The 19,652-nt window shown below is 40.0% G+C and overlaps 1 protein-coding gene across 5 annotated transcripts in view; it reads right to left on the bottom strand.

Moving 5' to 3' along the window:
* Nucleotides 1-1,003: 1,003 nt before the first annotated feature.
* ST3GAL6 (ST3 beta-galactoside alpha-2,3-sialyltransferase 6) overlaps nucleotides 1,004-19,652 on the bottom strand; it is a 1,325,435-nt gene continuing 1,306,786 nt past the window's right edge. For all 5 annotated transcript variants that reach the window (XM_044072092.1, XM_044072089.1, XM_044072093.1 and 2 more), the window contains one exon: nucleotides 1,004-2,078. In XM_044072092.1, the coding sequence (XP_043928027.1) occupies nucleotides 1,992-2,078 (87 nt within the window). In that variant the 3' untranslated portion in view covers nucleotides 1,004-1,991. The remainder of the gene's footprint in view (nucleotides 2,079-19,652) is intronic.

Genomic DNA, 19,652 nt, shown 5'->3' with positions numbered 1-19,652 from the left:
TCCAAGTTCAACACGTGTTGTGTCTGGTTCAAGTAGACAGTAAAATCAGCACCTATTGCCCCTGTCCAAGAGGGACATAGGTGGAACCTCCGGGGTGAATTTCCGATTACCCATCCATTTGTCCAAATTACGCTTAAATAATGCCAATGAGAAGCTTTGTTTAACATGAATAGGAAGTTTGTTCTAAAAGTGAGGTAACCTCAGTGAGACAAATCTGTGTCTCCAGCAAGTTCTTTTGATAAACATGGCTATGGACAGTGGGCTAAGACCATTTCATTTATCCCGGGGGGGTGAAGCAGCCCAGTCCACTGCAATGGACACCCAGAAGAGACTGGTTGCTACTACATACACATGTGAGGAAGTGAGTCTGAAGCAAGTCAAGCAATGTGGAAGAAATGTTTGTTCAAGTTACAACAAACTAACAAGGGGTTAGGGTATGGTTAAACCCTCAGTGGTTACCTATATGACTGTTTCCTACTGGACGCTGGGTGGAGAGGGATGGTTGATGGTCAGCACACAAGGGGGAGAAAAGGTCTCAGGTAAGAATATGGCTCTGCATGACTTCAACACTATTCCCATTTCTCCTAACACCTGTCTCCCTCCTGCAGTCTTTCAAGCTATGACTCCTTCTAAGGTTTCTCTTGTATTAGAACTAGGCAGAAAGGATACTTCAACTTCAGATACAGTTTCCAAATGCACACATCTAAAACTGACAAAGGAAAATGCAGCATTAGAATTATTTTAAAAATCAGCTTACAGGGATTTTAACAGTCGACTGTGACTGAGGTCTTTTGTTGTTGACTTCCCTCCTTACCTATAGGTGTATAATTGTGGAGGTATACCTGTAATAAAGACTCACCAGAGTCCAATGCTTTGTCAGACAATAAGTGAGATGGCTAGCCATATGTCTGCCTCAGCAATGCACTCTGTGCGATACATTATCTTCTCCAAACACAGAACATTCAAAAACATTTTACTAAACAGAGGAGTTTGCAGCAAGGTGTTATCTTACTAAAAAATTTTTTTTTTTTATTTTCCAGTTTTACTGCATCATAGTAAACATCACATTTTTACTTGTTAACCTCTATCCTGTATAATTTCTATGTTCAGCTGTCCTCAGAGATCTCAATCTCTTTTGCAAAATAACATCTGTTCAGGGGATCTCAATCTCTTTTTACAACATAAATAGAACATGTTGTTAGGTATGTATCACAGACAATACCTTTTCTCTGGAACCATCTTCCACCGCACATAAAGCAAAATGCTTATACTATATTCAATGTAATTTGGATGAATGGGAACCACAAATTAATTCCCATTTTAGCACCTATGTGCATCATGGCATCATGGACAGGGCAACAAGTAAATGTCTGAAAATATTCTTGCTCTGCCTGCATCTGGATTATTTCTATGCAAAATATAAGGGCATAAAAACTACCATGGAAATGTAAGGACGGCTTCTTAAGATTCAAAATATCGATATCCTAGTAATAACTTATGAACCTATGAACAACACTGACAGTTTGCGTTGTTTACTTCTCTAAGTAAAATCCAAGAGAACTGTATAACAACTCAGAAATGACAGAAACATAAAGAAAGCAGAGACTGCATCGCATAAAAACTGACTTGGGTGCATGTTGATGAATTTTCCAGTAATGTAGTATTCTTTTCTGTTGGAAAAAAATGTCATCTAATGCAAACTGCAAATAGAGAATGGCACAGGTAAATGCTCTTTAGCTAACTGGCTTTGAACCACAGGTAGCACTAAATATTCATTAGTCTGATACAGGCAAAATGGAATGCATGAACCCTTCAATTTCTGTGCAAACTTGCATACAATAACATTTGTAAACAAAAAACATATAAAACAGATTAGAAGACAGATAAATGTTCGTCTGAAAAGTCTTCAATGCTCCTCTATAACATCTTCCAAGTCAGCAAATGAAATGTCACTGTATGATTATTCATATTAAATATTCATATCCTTCGATTCATTTTTCTGTCAGGTCGTGCACGAGTTTCTTCTCTTTGAGGTCCTTCAGAAAAGCTTGTTCTGCTGGGATGTCATGATACTCCATCTGAAACAAGAGTTAAATGTAAACACTCGGGGCTGATATAAACCTGCAGTGTATAGGTGACCATGCCATCATAAAACCATAAAGCTGAATTATGTACACACCCATACTGTAGGTTTCCTGTGCACCTCTTACTAGTTGACATATGTAAATGAAATACTTCCAGTTATGAAATAGTTAAAACTGCAAAGTGGGTGGGGAATACAAGGGGGTGGGGCTGAAAGCAAAACAGTTGCTAGCCAATCAGCAATGGGAGTGTTGTGCAAATGCAACCATTAAGTCAATCAAATGTATTAGTGCGTTTAGTACGAAGTAAGCACAATGGAATAAGATACTAAATAAAATGTAAATAAACATTATAAACATCCAAATATCCAAGAGTCTGGATTAGATAAAATAGTGTTATGCAGTTAGATTAGGACAGGCATCTGTATAGTCCTTGTCATTAGCAAATGAATGATTACAACAGGGTGCCCCAATACTACGTAGGTCAAGCAGGTCCTTGAAAGGTCAACATGCAGTATGCTTAACGCTTCAGCCAACGAAGCTACTTCAGTGGACTGAAGTTTGACCCTGAACATTCTGTAGCTTGTTGTAAGCCTGTCTTTTCCCTTGGAACACAAATTCTTCATTCCCTACATCATGGTCATATCAAGGCCTCAGAAAGATTATTCTGGACTGCCACATACTGAGATATGTGACAGGAGAAGCATGTCTGTTAAAAGTTAAATCCCTTGGGATTTAAAAGAAAATAGTTTACAAAACTTCACAGGAGCAGGACTCTGTAGCAAGATGCAAAATGGGAAAAAGACAGCTCACTGACCTTCCGGTCTTCGTATCTCTTACCCTCCCATCCCATCTCCACATATGCATAACCTATTCAAGTCCTCTATATTGGTTTCAGCTGGAACAAACTGCATTTATAATTCTGCCTAGATACAGGACTGACCCTATCCTCTGATGTTCAGTATTCACATGTCCCTTCCTACCACTGTCCCTGCATAGTTCTTTTATGTCCTACATAAAGATTTCAGCTGGACCAAAAACAGTTGGGATTTGCAAAGATCTCCCTAGATGAGTCTGTGTTTGCACTCTAGGTTAAGTAACTACATGTGTCATTATACTATTAACAATTTCCTGTGAAAAAGCTAGACTTGCTTACATCCACAGACCTTGGCAAACATTTATTATGAATAAGCTTGCCTTTAGTGTGTTGATACAATCTGCCATTCCTGTTTGCTCTGTTGGAATGACTAAAAACATACTGCATATATTTTCTGGGATGGGGTCCTGCTACCTGTGACCCTAAGCAGGATGAAGCTCGTGGAAGGAAAGGAATGAATGAATGTCAGCACTTGTCACACTTTAAATCTTATCATATGTTACTGCACAGATGGACTGCATTACGCTGCCATTTGTCTGCTTCTTGCAAATAATAATCTGAGCTATAAAAACACTTGAGTGACTATGTACTGGCAATTCATGCAAATTTTGGCAGGCCTTGAAACTTGTAAAACACATGGCCTAGGATCAGTGTGGTTTATAGTTTATGCAGTCAATTGTAACTAAAAAATGTGCAGCACAGTAACTGATCATGTCAAAGTACACAGTAAAGTTCACATTTATACAACTACAGCTGCTGTCACTTGAGAAAACTGAAGAAATTGACACTTAAAACTGTTAACTCTATACAGTATAATACTTTATAGCTTGTTCAAACCAGGCCAGATACTATATTCCATTTCTTATATCCATATCAAGAATATAGCCCAGATCAGGCAGTAATAGATTTCTAGACTTTCCAAACTCAATGCTAAAAAATGTATTATCACCCCCTTTGTTAAAAACAATATCACTGCAGGCTATCATATAAATAATAATGTCCAATGCAAGAACTCAGTAGTGAGAGACTTGGGAATGCAAGTTGACTGTAGCCTAAACTGTGACCACCATGTGTCTACGGTGGTAAGGAAGGCATTCTACGTTGCACACCTCATTAGTAAAGGCATTGTTTTAAGAGTGAAAGAGGTCATAACAACCCTACACTCAACTCTCATCAGGCCAATAATTGACTACAGTGCTCCCTTTGGTATGTACCTTACAAGGCACCTGCAGCAACGTGAGAGACCTCAGAGATTTCTAACCAAGAAAATTCAAGGTCTTCAGCACATGTCATATGCTGACAGACTGAAGTCACTGTCACTGTAGTCGGTAGCATACAGACTACTTAGAGAAGACTTGTGCCTGGCCTACACTACCATCTCAGATTCAAACCTAATGGAAATACTGCACAACCGCAGGTCATATGGGACAAGAGTCACCTGGTCCAGGGACTTTAACCTGGCCTGCAACATAAATAGGACCTGCTGGAGAGACATATATGTCTCTCAGACGTTGCCACTCCTCTAGAACAGGCTACAAATTTACATCAAACAAAGCCCCTCTATGACTCTGTTTAAGCATAGCCTGGATGACTGGATGGGAAATCATAAATTCCTGCTTGGAATTTCACCTATGACCCTCCTAGATATGAGCAGTCATTGCTAACTAAGATCTCAAATTTAGGCAAGAGTCTTTATATTGCATTTCTCTAGTATTATATTGGGTACACATGGTTAGGTTTATAAAGACCTTCAGGTCAATAGTCCAGTAACCACCTATGAACCTGTGGACCAAGAGTGGTCCAAGCAATGACAATGTTGTGTATGGACTGTTGCAGTGCTTTCTTCCTTGGACTTATGAATGGGATCATGGTATGCCTGAAATAGGTGCATACCTCAGAAGACTTTTTTACTTATGATATAACTCCTATTTTGCCTGGTCTGCACTGACCAGAAGTTATGTCATCTGTCAGTCTGTGTAGTTTCACAAACTGCTACCCTCCTCAGTTCCTAAACTCAAAGCTGAAGACCAAAAAACAGCAATGTAAGTCTGCCACAGTGTATGGCTATTAGTATCATTTTTCTGTGCGGATTTTCCTACATCTTAACAAATGCCTCCATGTTCCACTAATACATAATAATAATAAAAATAAAAATAAATCACTCGGTAACCACACTGCCTATACGGCACAGCATTTTCAGTCAGTGTAATACAGTCAGTTTATCCCTTTGTATGGCATTTCCTGTATCAACTTTACAGATTTGCTCAATTAACAGCAATGCCTTACTGCCGCAGTTTCCTCAAGAACCGTAATACTATATTTTTTCATTGTGTTGAATTCCTTATATCAGGATAAGCCCCCTTCCCCATTCTTCACAAATAAAAATCCCTAACAAGAAAAGGCTAGTCTAAATGAGAACAGTATGTTTTCTACATTGTTTGATGACAGTGTAATCAGGCTAGTATCCCCCTTTTGATTGTTTATGTGAACACAAAATCTGTTAAGTAAACAAACTAATATGGTTTACTGAAGATGACTGTTGATTAACTACATGTTTTCTTATGTATTTAGCCAGTAAAACAAAAGAGCATTAAAACAAAAGAGCATATTTCTCCCCATCACTGAGAATGCAACCTCTCTCTTTTGAAAGTTGCAAGACAGGAAAAAATTAAACAGACTGCAACACTACAGGGAGTTGTGTTAACTCACTGGAGAATTGTACATCTTGTCTATCTGCAGCTTCACCGCTCTCAACAACCATATTAGAGAGCGCCTGCCTTCCCTCCAAGAAGTGAACATAGCAAACAGCTTGATTATTTGCTTCCTCTTTTCATGGGGTTCATACCATATGATCATTGAGATAAGCAATGAGGGTTGAAGTTACTACTTAGACATACACTGGCAGTCTCCTTAATGTGTGATCCACTCATACCTCTTAACTGTAAAGATTTTCGTAGAATGTCCACAATTTTGCCTCTTATTTTGGTCTGTTCCTCATAAAATGTGTGATTTTCTGGTAAATCAAAGAGGATTGAAGTCACTAACAAATGGCAGTCATTTGAGTTTCAGATGTTATATCCTTCAGAAAATAAACAGCAATGTAAAATCCATCATTCTAGCAACTTTCTAAGTCTATAGGAGCAATATTTTAAATCTGTCCCTATTTTTGGGCCTTTGTACCCCATTATTTCTCACATTGTCCAGATTTCTTGTGTTGACAGGTTGTGAGGTATGGCATCCACTTCAACAAACACAACTAAAGTAACAGAACTAGCTTTAGTTTTATATATATATATATATATATATATATATATATATATATATATATATACTTTTTTTTTTAGGACAGCTTTCCCACAGTACTTGCATGTTGTTAGGAAACAGATGCAAAAATCTGTCATGTTAGAATTATATAAATCTGTCTAACCACCTTTGTTTTAACATCCTTAAAAGCAATGTATGCAATTTCCAATTTGCAGCCTCATCCTTTCTCTAAATCTCCTTTTGGGAAAAGAGAGGTCTCTTACAGGCCAGAGGAAATATTTTCACATAATTATTTAATGTTTCCATAAAAGAATAATTTCTCTTATTTGATTGCTGCAAATAATTCAGTCAATTTAGAACATATAAAAATGATCCTGTTCAATTACAAAAATCAGGGAAAAAAATGTTTTTTTTTTTTCATTTTAACATACTGATTCTTCACGGGTTCCTGCAAAAGTTTGTATTTCTATGTTATAGCCTTAAAACTGATGTTGGTTCAATAAAGGTACTGACATAGGGCTCAACTGTTACAATACCATTCCCTGCTGCATAAAAATATTACTTTCCTAAGGTCTTCCAGATAAAGGAAACCTGCCATAAGTCAAGAACCAAATCAGATACAGCAGTAAGTGGGACAATTTGATTCCATTATATTTTTTAGTGCAGAAATGCTCGGCTCATCTAGCACTAAAGTGTTAGTTCCACAAAAAATACAGTTGATGCCACTGTAGGTGCCAACAAAGGTGCTATTAATTAGCTTTGGCAGAACTTATGCCAGGAAGAAGAATTTGGTACTTTTAAAAACTATTTTACATCCTTGGTTTTGAGAATCATTAAAATAGTAGAACCCTCCTCGGAATTTGAGTTAGAACACCTCAATTAGACTTGAGCTAATTGTTTGCCCTCTACTGCATATCCCCAGCATGAGGGCAAGATCTGTCCAGACAGGATAGTTATCCAAGCAGCCATGAGAGTGGTTTCTACCCTCACTGGTATCCTGTCAATAACACCAAATATTAGAGACCCTCACCTCTCCCCTGGGTGGTAATGTAAAAACCACATCAATAGAGGGCCTCTCTCTTGTGACAGCAACCTCTCTTTGCATCTGTCATGAAGGCTACCATAAACCTAGCGTGGTGACCAAAGCACCTGTACTGTCATCCGTCATCTGAAGTATTCTGATAGTCTATGGTCCATGTCTGCTCATCCTACCCATACAAGCTGCAACAGATACCCGAGATGCTGATTGAACACAGGTTGGCTTACAGGTTCGCAGGGTCATAGGAGATTGCTAGGCTAACAACTTAATGGTCCTTAAAAGCCTAGCCAATATAACCTAATTTTTACCCAATATACAGCCCCAGGGGCAAGAGGATGGTATAGGTCTGTGCCTATGCTTGAATATACAGATTGCCCCTGTCCATAAGGGGCATAGACACTACCCCAGGTGTGAATTTGGGTGTCCCCATCCATTGATCTAAACTGTGTTTGAAGATGGCCAGGGAACGGCTCTGCTTTATGTGAATAAGAAGCCTGTTTCTAAGCAGACACAATCTCTGAGACACATATCTGTCTCTTCAGCTTGTTTTGTCTGTCACTGACTGAGTTTAGATCCCTAGATTGGGTGACCCTAGTGCTATTTGACTTGCAGACATGTAGCAGCTCCATCAGAGCAGGATTTGTGAGTGCCTTTTAGGTCAGGCATAAGCCACCCCTTAATAGTCGGTTGGAGACAGAGTAAAGGGATAGGGCATGCTGTTTACAACCTGTAATTTTTTTTTTTTTTTTTTTTTGTAAGGAATCTCTGAGGTCACTCCAGCTGCTATAAGTGCCTGGTCAAGTACATACCAAATGGCACATTATTCTTAATTATTGGTCTAATGAGGGCTGAGTACAACAGGACTATAATTTCCTTGGATCTGCATGCCATATGCCATACTTTTCCTTATAAGTTGTACCACATAGAAAGACTTCCTTACCACTGTGGACACACAGTGGTCAAATTTCAGGCTACTATCTATCGGTGTCTCTGGATATCTCACCTCTGAGTCTACTCTTAGGGGTGTTTTATTGGTGGTGTAATTTGCAGTGGTATTTGACTTCCCAGAGGGTATGATAATGAATGTTTCTCATTTAGTTTTAGGCCATGATTCTGACACCAATAATTTGTATGATCTAGATCTTCCTGAAGGATATCTACATTGTTGGGGGATCCAATGATTGCCCCAGTTTGCAGTCATGATCAAACGTTGTCATCCAGAGGCCTTCCAAATTAGCCTTGACTTCAGAGAAGTACATTCTGAACAGGAGTGGTCCCAGTACTGAGCCCTGAGGAACACCACTAGTAACTTTAATCATATGTGTCCTGTCCATGAGCCAATTAGTTAACATCTGATGACACACGGGTTGATTCCCAGTTTTGTGAGTTTAATTACAATACCTGGGTGGGGAATTGTGTCAAATGACTTGACTAGGTTGAGGTAGGTGGGATTTTACCCTCATCCATGCCTTTAGTGGCTTTCTCAAAGAAATCCACCAGATTCAGTAGGCATGACCTGCCATTGAGAAAGCTGAACTGGGCCAGGTCCTGTGTTTGGGGGTTTCCTATGTCATTATTTATCAGCTCCATGATTATTCTTTCCATGGCCTTACTTATAAGATTAGTCAAACTTATGGGTCTGTAATTTCCTGGGTCAGTAGATGGTCCCCCTTTATGTAGAGGGATGACTGTTGCTGTCCTCCACTCTATAGGGACAAAGCTAGTCCATAGGCTGTGGTTAAAAAGAGATCCTAATGGGTCTGATAAGTCCTGACAAGCTGTTTAAGAGGCAACCTGGTATGCCATCACGCCGCACTGAGACTGCTTTAGAGAGTACAGTGGCAACCTGAAGATAATTGGTGGTGGAGTGGTGGAGGGTCTTTCATGGGAAGAACTGGGTGATGGAAAAGTGAAATTTGAGCGGAATTTTTTGGCCAGCAGATTTGTTACCTCTTCTGGCGGATTATAGATGATGGTATCTACAACTTACTCTACACATTGTTGCGTGCTGCCCTTAAGACTATACTTTCATGTATACTATTTATACATCTTCATTTTATATACATTAAATTATATATAATACATTTATAAAGAATATTTAACAATATATATGTTCTAGTTGAGTGTATTTACATTTTAAACACGTATACATTATTAATACAAATCAAATAAATTATACATCAATAAGGGTTTAATAATGTATTTATAAAAGCAAGTATTTTTTTTTTTTTTTTTTTTTTTTTTTTTAAAATTAACAAATTGATTATTTGGATATTTAATTAGTAGTTTTTAAGTGTATAAATGCATACAATTCCTTTGGAATATATATATATATATATATGTATATGAGTTAGTAATGCATAATGTTTTGTGCTTAAACACAGTGATTTTTAACAATGCCATTTCCTTTTTAAGAATTTATGGTGGGAAATTAGGCTATTAATTGAGTAATTATTCAATAATTGACAATGTATAAAATGGGTGAGTTGCAATGATAGTATGTATTCTGAAGAAGTTCGGAAGGACGAAACCTAGGTCAATAAAGTAGCGTTTGTTGCAGAGTTCGTGTTGTGGCTTTTTGGAGTTGGTTGGTACTTTACAGTATTATATTTGAGCCTGTTTTCATCTCCTCATTGGCATCGGCCTCACCTTGCTTCTTTACATCAAGTTACTCTACACATTGTTGCGTGCTGCCCTTAAGACTGGGGACATAGCTGAAAAATTCTTAGCTTTGGAAGCTATTTTTACCTCAGAGTCTGCTTTCAGAGACTTGGCTTGTTCCCTGATTCACTTGTTTAGACTAATACGGGACTTTTTGCTCAGTTGTACACATTCCCTCTTACTTCTCAACAGGATTTTCTTTCTTTTTTTTGTTGTAAAATGTTTTAATACCAAGGGTCCTCCAAGGTGGCTTGTTTTTGAGGTTTAACCTGGATTTGTTTTGGCCTGGTGTTTTTTACCAGTTGTTTATATTGTTGTACACGGCTTTTGTGTACGCCTCTGTGGAGGTTTCTGTTTTTTATATTTGTGTGAGCTTGGAAACTTGCTATGCTGTCCTTTAACAGGGGATTATTTACCTTAGAGACGTTCTTAGAAGTTTTTGGGATTAGGTGGGGGAATAGTTTTACATTTATTTCAAGGGAGACCACTTTGTGATCTGATCTTACTGCTGATGACATCATGTTCCCATATTTGTGAGTACCAGATCTAGGATATTTGTTCCCCTAGTGGGAGTGCAGACTCGATGCTCCAGTCCATTTGAATTTATAAAGTCAAGAAATTTCTGGGCCTAAATGTTAGTGGTCATATATGCCTCGTATTTAATTCAGGGTAGTTAAAATCATCCATGAATACTGGGCTGGATGGTGAGTGATGCTGTATTGGTTTCCTGGTTCATGGTGGAGGACCTGTTGCTAGTAAGAATATAGTAACAGATTTTTCCCATGGTTAGTTGGACATGGAGCAGCTCAAGCATGTCATATTGTTTGACCAGCCTTGAGGGGTGCTTATCCTTTATGTAAATAGATACACCTCCACCCTTTGCTCTTTCATGTATAGTGGTTGGTGGGAACATATGAAAGGTGTTGCATCTATGCACTTCCGTAGTGGTTTCCTTGGCTTTGAACCATGTTTCAGTAACTGCACAGATGCCAGCATTCTCCATGGACAGGAGAACTTCTAGGCAGTGCAGTTTCTTGTTGAGATTCCTAGCATTAAGCAGTAACACTTTTAGCTTGTCCTGAGTAGCTTTTGTTATGCTGAAATGCTTGTCTGTTTGACAATACCTAAAAATGGGACTATGGGGTAAATTATGTTTTGGCCAATATCCAAAAGCCTAGAGGTAAAAGGTGAAGACAGTCCCTCACAAAGCAGCATGGCCTGTTAACTAAGTCCTCCACAGCTGACAAGTATTGTCCCTTTTGGAATGATACCAGTAGCTAAGCCAATTGTTGAAAGTCAATTATTTTCTGCTAGTATTGTGGCATCATCCTTGGAGATGGTAGAATACTAGTTAATGTTAGGATCATGCCTGCCTGTGAAACATGTTCTGAGAGCTCAATCATGTCTCTCTTCATATAGTACAGGGAGGTACATCTCAGGTCATTCACACCCATGGTGGACTATGATGGAGTCATACTGGTACTTAGGGGTAAGTGACCCAAGTGCTTGTGTGTTTTGGTGGATCCTGGCCCCAGACAGGCAACTAAGTGTAACCTTCTCCTTCTCCAGCCTGGTAAGAGGGACATCAGTGTGCCCCACAATGGAGTTTCCTATGACCAGAATATTGGGTTGTGTAGTGTTTCATCTTATGGGTTTGGTAGTTGAGACACAATGAGACATAGCTTTATGTGTTGTGATGGAAATTGTCTGTGTGCATGTGGAGTTGCTGAAGACTGTGCCTGAGAAGCACTTGAGGTTTGGGTAAGTCACATATGAGCACCTCCGTGTATGTGGTTGTCCTTTGTGGGTGCTGTTAGTGATGTGTATGAGTCGCTGACAGCCTGTTTGCTGCCTTTGTGTCTGTATGTGAGAGTCTAGCCTCCAGTGTTACTGTGTAACTACAACTCTCACATAATGTCTGCTCAAGAATTAAATTTTTTTCAATGTACATAAGGCAATTGCTACATTGCCTCAGGATGCCCATGTCCTCCGAACTGGATGTAGAGATAGCAGTAAAGTGACCATCCATGGTTGCAGGTCCTTATGTATACCTGCAAGAGATAGGAGTGGAGGGTGTTCATAACCAGACAAGGGAAGCATGCTTACTTGGTGTAATCTTCAGCTAACTAAATAAGCGATGCTGTCCAGTACCCAAACCAGATGATATCTGAACAACGATAGTCACAGGTGCTATAATAAGGTAAGGTAACATAAATAGTCCTAACTAAATGCTGCTCACCACACATACTAGTTGCATGATTAGCAACATGGGACTGAGGTATAGTTCCAAGGTGATTTTTACAGGGAAATTTCATCTTCTGGTGATTGCATATGTACAAGGCACCAGTAACCACCATTGTATGAACAGTGGCTTTACACAAACGCAAGGGTTATCTATTATCAGAAAAAAGCAAGTTTTGCATTAGCTATGCCCTAAGGTCAATCAGGTAAGCACACAATGAGCTTTCCACCAGCAATTCTCAACTCAAATAGATGAAATCAACCCTTTCTTCACAAGAGTACCGACTTTGACTGTCTTGATATAAAATGACTGGTTTGGAACACAGGTGTTAAGGAACACAAATTGATGCCTAATATTAACTAAGAAACACCAGATACAATGTATTTCAGTGCAGAACAGCAGCCCTTACAGCACAAACAGATGCCTCATATCAATTAAGAAATACTAGATACAATGTATTTCAGTGTAGAACAGCAGCCCTTACAGCAGTTTGAAAATGCAGCTTTAAAGAAGTTCAAAAAATAAATAAATATCACAGTAAACTTTCACAGTACAAAGAAAATAAGCAATGTTTCTAGATGTTTGAGTCTGTACAGGACACTGACGAGTAGCTCTGTGCAAATGTGCTGCACTTATACTAGCACTGGAAACACAGAAAAAGTACAGTTGTGTACACTTACCATAAATGTAGATGTTCGAGTGTATTCACTGTTGCAGTCATTACATTTGGGTAATCTGCTGGCAGGTTGCCCTCAGTCAGCCTGAATAACAAAGTCTTGGGTCCTGGGTTGGCTGATGTCTCCTCCTCCATGACATCAGGTCATCAGGGGTATAAAACATGCAGCTGACACCATTTTATTCAGTTTTTCTTGCCCCAGATGTCAGGTGCCCCCCCAAATGGGGAGCAAAAAAATATATATATAAGTAAACAGTAAATATATAAATACACTTTTAGAAGCATAAACTTAACTTCAACTAAAAGCAAATACACCACAAATACTTTAGTCTATAGTGAAGGAAAGAAAAGGTATAGAAAGGGGGATGGCGGGTGGGTAACCCGGACTGCAACAGTGAATACACTCGAACATCTACATTTATGGTAAGTGTACACAACTGTACTATGTTCTTCGTGTTTCACTGTTGCAGTCATTACATTTGGGTAGAATTCCAAAGCTATGGATGGGAGGCTGGAACTAAATAGCATTAAAAGCATCTATAAGGCCTTGCAGAAGTGCAGTGGCAAAGCCTGCCCTGGATTTAGAGAAGAGAGGCAAATGATAATGTTTTGTGAAGGTAAGAACAGAGCTCCAAGTAGCAGCTTCTAGAATGTCTTTGATTGGAACTCCTCTGAGAAAGGCTGCTGAGGTAGAGGCAGCTCTAGTGGAATGTGACCTAATTCCCTTGGGTACAGGTTTACCATGATGCAAGTAGCAGAAACGAATGCAGTGGCTTATCCACTTAGAAATAGTCTGCTTTAATATAGCCTTTCCCTCTGATCCTGAAGCAAATGCCACCAGTAGTTGCACAGGCTTTCTTAGAGATTTGGTCCTGTTTAAGTAGAATCTTAGTTGTCCGTGTACATCCAATGAATACATAATCCACTCCCCCTTGTTCTGCGGATTTGGGTAAAATGTTAGCAGGTGAATAGTTTGGTTAAGAGCCACACTGGATACCACCTTAGGCATAAAGGAAGGATTGGTCCTGAGGGACACCCTGTCCGGGTAAAATGTAATAAAAGGCTCCACAGCCATGAGAGCCTGTAGTTCTATTCTTGCTGAAGTGATTGCCAAAAGGAAAGCTGTTTTCCAAGATAGAAACTTTATATCCGCAGTAGCTGCTGGTTCAAAAGGAGGCAGGGTGAGTTTTTGCAACACAAAATTGAGGTCCCATGCAGGAGTTGTTGATCTTCTGGGAGGCCTTAAATTTTTGGCCCCTCTAAGATACTGTTTTAGCAGAGGATGAGAGAAGATGGGAGGCTCCAAGTTGTAATGAACCAGGATGGCAGAGGCATGGATTTTTATTGAAGAGAAGGATAGGCCCTTGTCAAGCATCTCAGTCAAGTATTGTAAAATCCGATGGATATTTGGTTTTGCTGTGTCCGTTCCTTGTGCTTGGTTCCAAGCACAGAATCTCTTCCATTTATCAGCATAAGATTTTCTAGTACTAGGGCTTCTGGCTTCCAACATGACATCCATAACAGATTTACTGAGAGGTGTTGTTTGAATAATTACATGATCAGCCATGCTGCCAGGTTCAGAGTTTGGAGCTGAGTGTGCAGAATTTGATTGTTCTGCTGACACAGTAGATGAGGTATTTGAGGCAAGTACCAAGGAGGGAGTTGCGACATATTCCTTAGAATTGGGTACCAGTGCTGGCGAGACCAGTCTGGAGCAATTAGGATCATTTTTGGTTTTTCTTGTCTGACCTTTAGTAAGACCTTGGGGAGAAGAGGCAGAGGAGGAAAGGCGTAGACTGATAGGTTTTTCCAACTGAAGGATAGGGCATCCACTTTCCATGCTTGTCTGTGATAAGTCCTTGTGCAGAATTTGTCCAGTTGATAATTTTGGGGAGAGGCAAATAGATCTATGTCTGGGCTCCCCATTTCTGTGTTACCATGCTGAAGACTTGTGGATCCAGTTTCCACTCGTGAGGGTCTATAAGATTTCTGCTTAGGTCGTCTGCCAGAGTATTTTGTTTTCCTGGCAGGAATTGAGCTTGAAGATATACTTGGTAAGTCAAGGCTGTGTCCCACAATGCCATGGCTAGTCTGCAAAGGGGGTAGGAATGTGTACCCCCCTGCTTGTTTATGTACCACATAACTGTGGTGTTGTCCGTCTTTATCAGTAGTTGTCCTGGATGAAGTAAGTCCTTGAAGGCTGTCAGGGCAATCTGAACAGCTAGCATCTCTTTCTGGTTGATAAGCAGATGCATTTGTTTTGGGTTCCATATGCCCTTAATGTATCTCCCCACCAGGTGGGCCCCCCAAGCGTAGTCTGATGCATCTGTAGTTAGGGTTTGGGTGGCAGGAGGTAGAGTGAATGACAGTCCCTTGTTTTGTTGACATGTCTCTGCCCACCAAACAAACTCCTGTTGAAGGCAGGGAATGAGAGGAATCCTTGTTTCCAGACTGTGACAATGTTGACTCCATAAACTTTTTAGGTACCACTGAAGTTTCCTCATATGCAGTCTTGCATATGGAATTAGTAGGATGCAGGAAGCCATGAACCCCACAGCCTGCAAAATTTGTCTTGCAGATAACTGGGTTTTTGTTGCCATCTGTTTGAAGTATATAGTCAGTTGCCTTTGTTTGTCTGGCGTAAGGTAAGCCATCCGGGCAGTTGTATTCAAGCTTGCACCCAGGAATGTAATTTTGTGAGACGGTACCAGTTGTGATTTATTTTCATTTATTGTGTACCCTAGGCATGTTAGAAGCCTTTTTACAAACACCAGATGTTGAAGAAGAGTGTCCTTGTCCTCTGCTTGAATGAGACAGTCGTCCAGATAAGGATACATTTGTATGCTTCTTTGTCTACAAAATGCAATTACTGGTGCCAGGCACTTTATAAAGACCCTGGGCACAGTAGATAAACCAAAGGGCAGTGCAGAGAATTGGTAATGCAGAAAACCTGCCTTGAAGCGGAGGTATCTTCTGCACGATTCCCTTATTGGGATATGCAGGTATGTCTCTTTTAAGTCTAGAGTCACTAACCAAGCGTTCCTGCCCAGCATAGGCAGTAGCTGTTGTAAAGTCAGCATTTTGAATTTTGGAATGTCCAGAAACGTGTTCAAAATTGATAAGTCCAGTACTGGACGCCAGGCATTGTCTTTTCTGGATACCAGGAACAGTCTTGAATAAAAACCTTGTCCTTTTTCCTGTTCTGGTACTAGTTGAATAGCCCCATATCCATGAGGGATGTAACTTGTTTATGAGCCTCTGCCCATTGATTTTGTGGCAGATCTGGCCAACTATTTGGAATTGGCTTAGTATGGAAATGAAATCTGTACCCCTGGGATACTATGTTTAATACCCACTTGTCCTGGGTAATTAACTGCCGATTTTGAGCATGAAGTGCTAATTTTCCCCCCAAGGGGGCTGCTAAAAGATAAGTGATTGGTGATGGTAGAGGGAAGTCATTGATTTGGAGGTGGAGGCACCCCATTGCTTTGACCTGTAAAAACCCTGTGATTGGTATCTAGAGCCTTTTGAGCACCTGGATTTGCCTTGAGAGGCTCTGTTAGACACAGTGAAGGACCAGTTTTTAGGAGGCCAGTGCCTACTGAATCTGGGTGGCTGCACTTGCAAGAAATATTTTACAATTTGCATAGATTTAGCTTTGTCTTCCATTTTCTTTAAAACTTCTTTTGCCTTATTACCAAACAGAGTATTATGCTGTAAAGGAGCATCCAACAATTTAGCTTTAACATGATCTGGCAGATTTTGCTCCTTGAGCCAGGCATGCCTTCTAATCACAGATCCAGTAACTGCTGCCCTACAAGAGGCCTCCAAGGAATCAAAACCACATTGCAAAGTATGCTTTCCAACCTGCCCTGCTGCATGCAATAATTCCTGTAATTCTTTATTTTCCACACAATCAGAAATCAACATCATTTTCTGTTTCAATAAGCCCATAACATGCTGTTGATATTTAAGCATATGAAACTGTCAGTTTAAGGCTCTAATTGCCAAGGTTGCAGACGTGTAAACCTTCTTTCCCCATCTATCCTGCGCCCTGGAATCTCTATCAGAGGGGAAAGGATTTTTGGCTGTAGAGGCCTTTACACCTTTGTGACCCTTTGAGACAGTTTCAGGATCAGCAGCAGGATTTTTGAATAGAAATTTGTGGGAGTCAAGAACCCTGTGATATCTGTCTGGCTTACTAGGAGCCAGAGATACGGAATCAGGAGCCATGCTTGATTCTGAAAACACATCATCAACAATGTCTAATACAGGAGGAATAGCCAAACGCCTATGCTGGGGAAGAAGAAAGAAGTCTCTAAGCCTCTTTTTTGATTCAGAGAAATCCTGACTCTCCCAATGAAAATGTTCCCTTAAAGTATGCAAGGTTTCTCCAAATGAATAATCGTCAGGAGGAGATGCAGATGGGATGGATTCTTCTGCATCTGAATCTTCATAGGGTCATTTAGAAAATTCCTGATCAGAAGAGGAATCAGAAGAAATAGAAACCTGATCTGTAGATTCATAATCAGTGTCTTGCCTAGGCCTCTTAGCGGGGGGGGGGTTGGGAACCCCTGATCAAGGTAATTAAGTCCTCAGCCATTTTGATCATCTGTTTTTTAGGCATAGGGGGCCTGAGCAGGTGGCTCATGCGTTAGTTTTTTAGACTTAGAAGATATTTTTGAAGCTGGCATCGGTTTTATATAAAAATGTTGAGGCCTGAAAACACCATTAGAAGCCAGTGCCTGCTCAGCGGCTCCAGACCCATCCAAGCAGGAGACATCCGCGGGTTCAATACTCTGAGAATCTCACAGCATACCGGACTCTGCATGGGTCTCGGTAGAGGCCTGTGACTCAGAAGTAGTGGGTATCGGGGGCTGCGAAAGCACCTCACTGAGTACCGGCAAACCGGCGACTGGCTTAGGAGAAGCTTCGTCGTCAGTTTTGGACCTCAACGGTTTGTCTCTGTCTTTTTCTTTGCTTTTTTTGTGAACTCCGGTAGCCGGATTGCTAACCAATGACATTTCAGGATAATTAAATCTGGATCCAAATATTTTGAAGCAAAAATATACCAACGCTTAATAGTGCATTGGTTAAATCTAGCACAAAACCGACAGCATGGCACGTTATGATCTGGGCCTAGGCAAGGAATACAGTACAAATGAAAATTCTTATAAGGTATTTGCTTCCCACAAGTAATGCAATTATGAACTTTTACTGACATCGGTAAGGAGCAAGAAAAGGTTTCCCCAATGGGGTACTTAGCTTTAGTTGAAGACTTCGGTTCTGAAACGCGAATGTGAAAATTTCAGGAGTCGGCCGACCAGCACTTGCGAACTGCTTCTGCTTTGGGCACCGTGCGGCAAGAAAGACTAAAGAAAATGGCATCGGCTGCATGTTTTATACCCCTGACAACCTGATGTCATGGAAGAAGGGACAGCAACCGACGCAGGACCCAAGACTTTGTTATTCAGGCCAACTGAGGGCAACCTGCCAGCAGATTACCCAAATGTAATGACTGCAACAGTGAAACACGAAGTACATCTGACTACTGTGCCCTCTGGCCAATAAAATGACTACACTTAGAGCCTTCTTGTGTGCTTCCCAACTCAGATAGACCAAGCAAACACTTCTTCCACTAGATAAATAATCCCAGTCCTCCTAATGCAAAAGCACAGTGAAAGAGTGTCTGGACTGAAATGCTACCACAAACAAACTTATAAGGAAAGGCAACAAGTAAATCAAGATAACAGCAGTACACTTTAGAACAGATCACAAAAGTATGATTATTCAATACAAGTACTTCACCTTGTAGAAATGAGCCAAAAGCAACTCAATTGTGCAGAATTTATAAAGGTGCTAAAAACAAGCTAGGATTATTAATAAGCCCTCCAGCCCATAAAACAGCTACATGCATGAATCTCTGTAGTGCTTCCCCAACCTATACAAACCAAGCTACCACCCACTGCCACTAGATGGAAAATACTTGGTCCTCTTGATGTAGGAACACATAAAAGAGCTTGCTAGAGTGTAAAAATACACAACTTTTTCCAACAGCTATCTAGACAATGAATTCAGAACAAGTAAATCAGTAGGACAGACAATGAGAGGTAAAATGCACTTTTTCTCAAAATAAGCACAAGAAAAGGGAAATAAATAAATCAAGATATCAAAAGTAGTGTAGAAAGGGAGGAACTTATAAAGCTCAATTTACAGTAAGGGTGGGCAGCTTAAAAATCATCTTTAAAAAGCAAACAAAGAATGAGAGAGTAGGTAGGGAAAATAACCATCAGGGAGTCACCAACAGTGTTTGTAATTTTTGCAGGTCTTGAGTCGTTATCCTTCTATCCAAACAAGGTGGCTTCCCCACTAATTTTAAAAGACCTCTCAATCTATGTTTAACATAAGAGATGAAATAAATAAAAAAATATGGAAAAATTAGTGATTTCTCATATTCAAGAGGGAACATAACAACTGGAATTGCAAAAATCTATTATGATTCTAACTGAAGATCTCTGAAGAAAAACAACAAATTGCTAATGAGTATGAAGATCTATATAGACAAACATACTCCATTGCTGAGGAGAGATGTGAAGCACTCACTGGAATGAGAAAGTACAGTTGTGTACACTTACCATAAATGTAGATGTTCAAGTGTATTCACTGTTGCAGTCATTACATTTGGGTTATCTACTTGCAGGTAGCCATCAGTCAGCCTGACTAACAAAGTCCTGGGTCCTGCATCAGTTGCTGTCCCTTCTTCCATGACGTCAGGTCGTCAGGGGTATAAAACATGCAGCCGATGCCATTAC

Source organism: Protopterus annectens, chromosome 5.part0, assembly GCF_019279795.1.
Source record: "Protopterus annectens isolate FY-2018-M chromosome 5.part0, PAN1.0, whole genome shotgun sequence".
Lineage (NCBI taxonomy): Eukaryota > Metazoa > Chordata > Ceratodontiformes > Protopteridae > Protopterus > Protopterus annectens.
The sequence above is the reverse complement of the archived record's forward strand: the minus strand, read 5'-3'. Positions and strand labels throughout refer to the sequence as shown.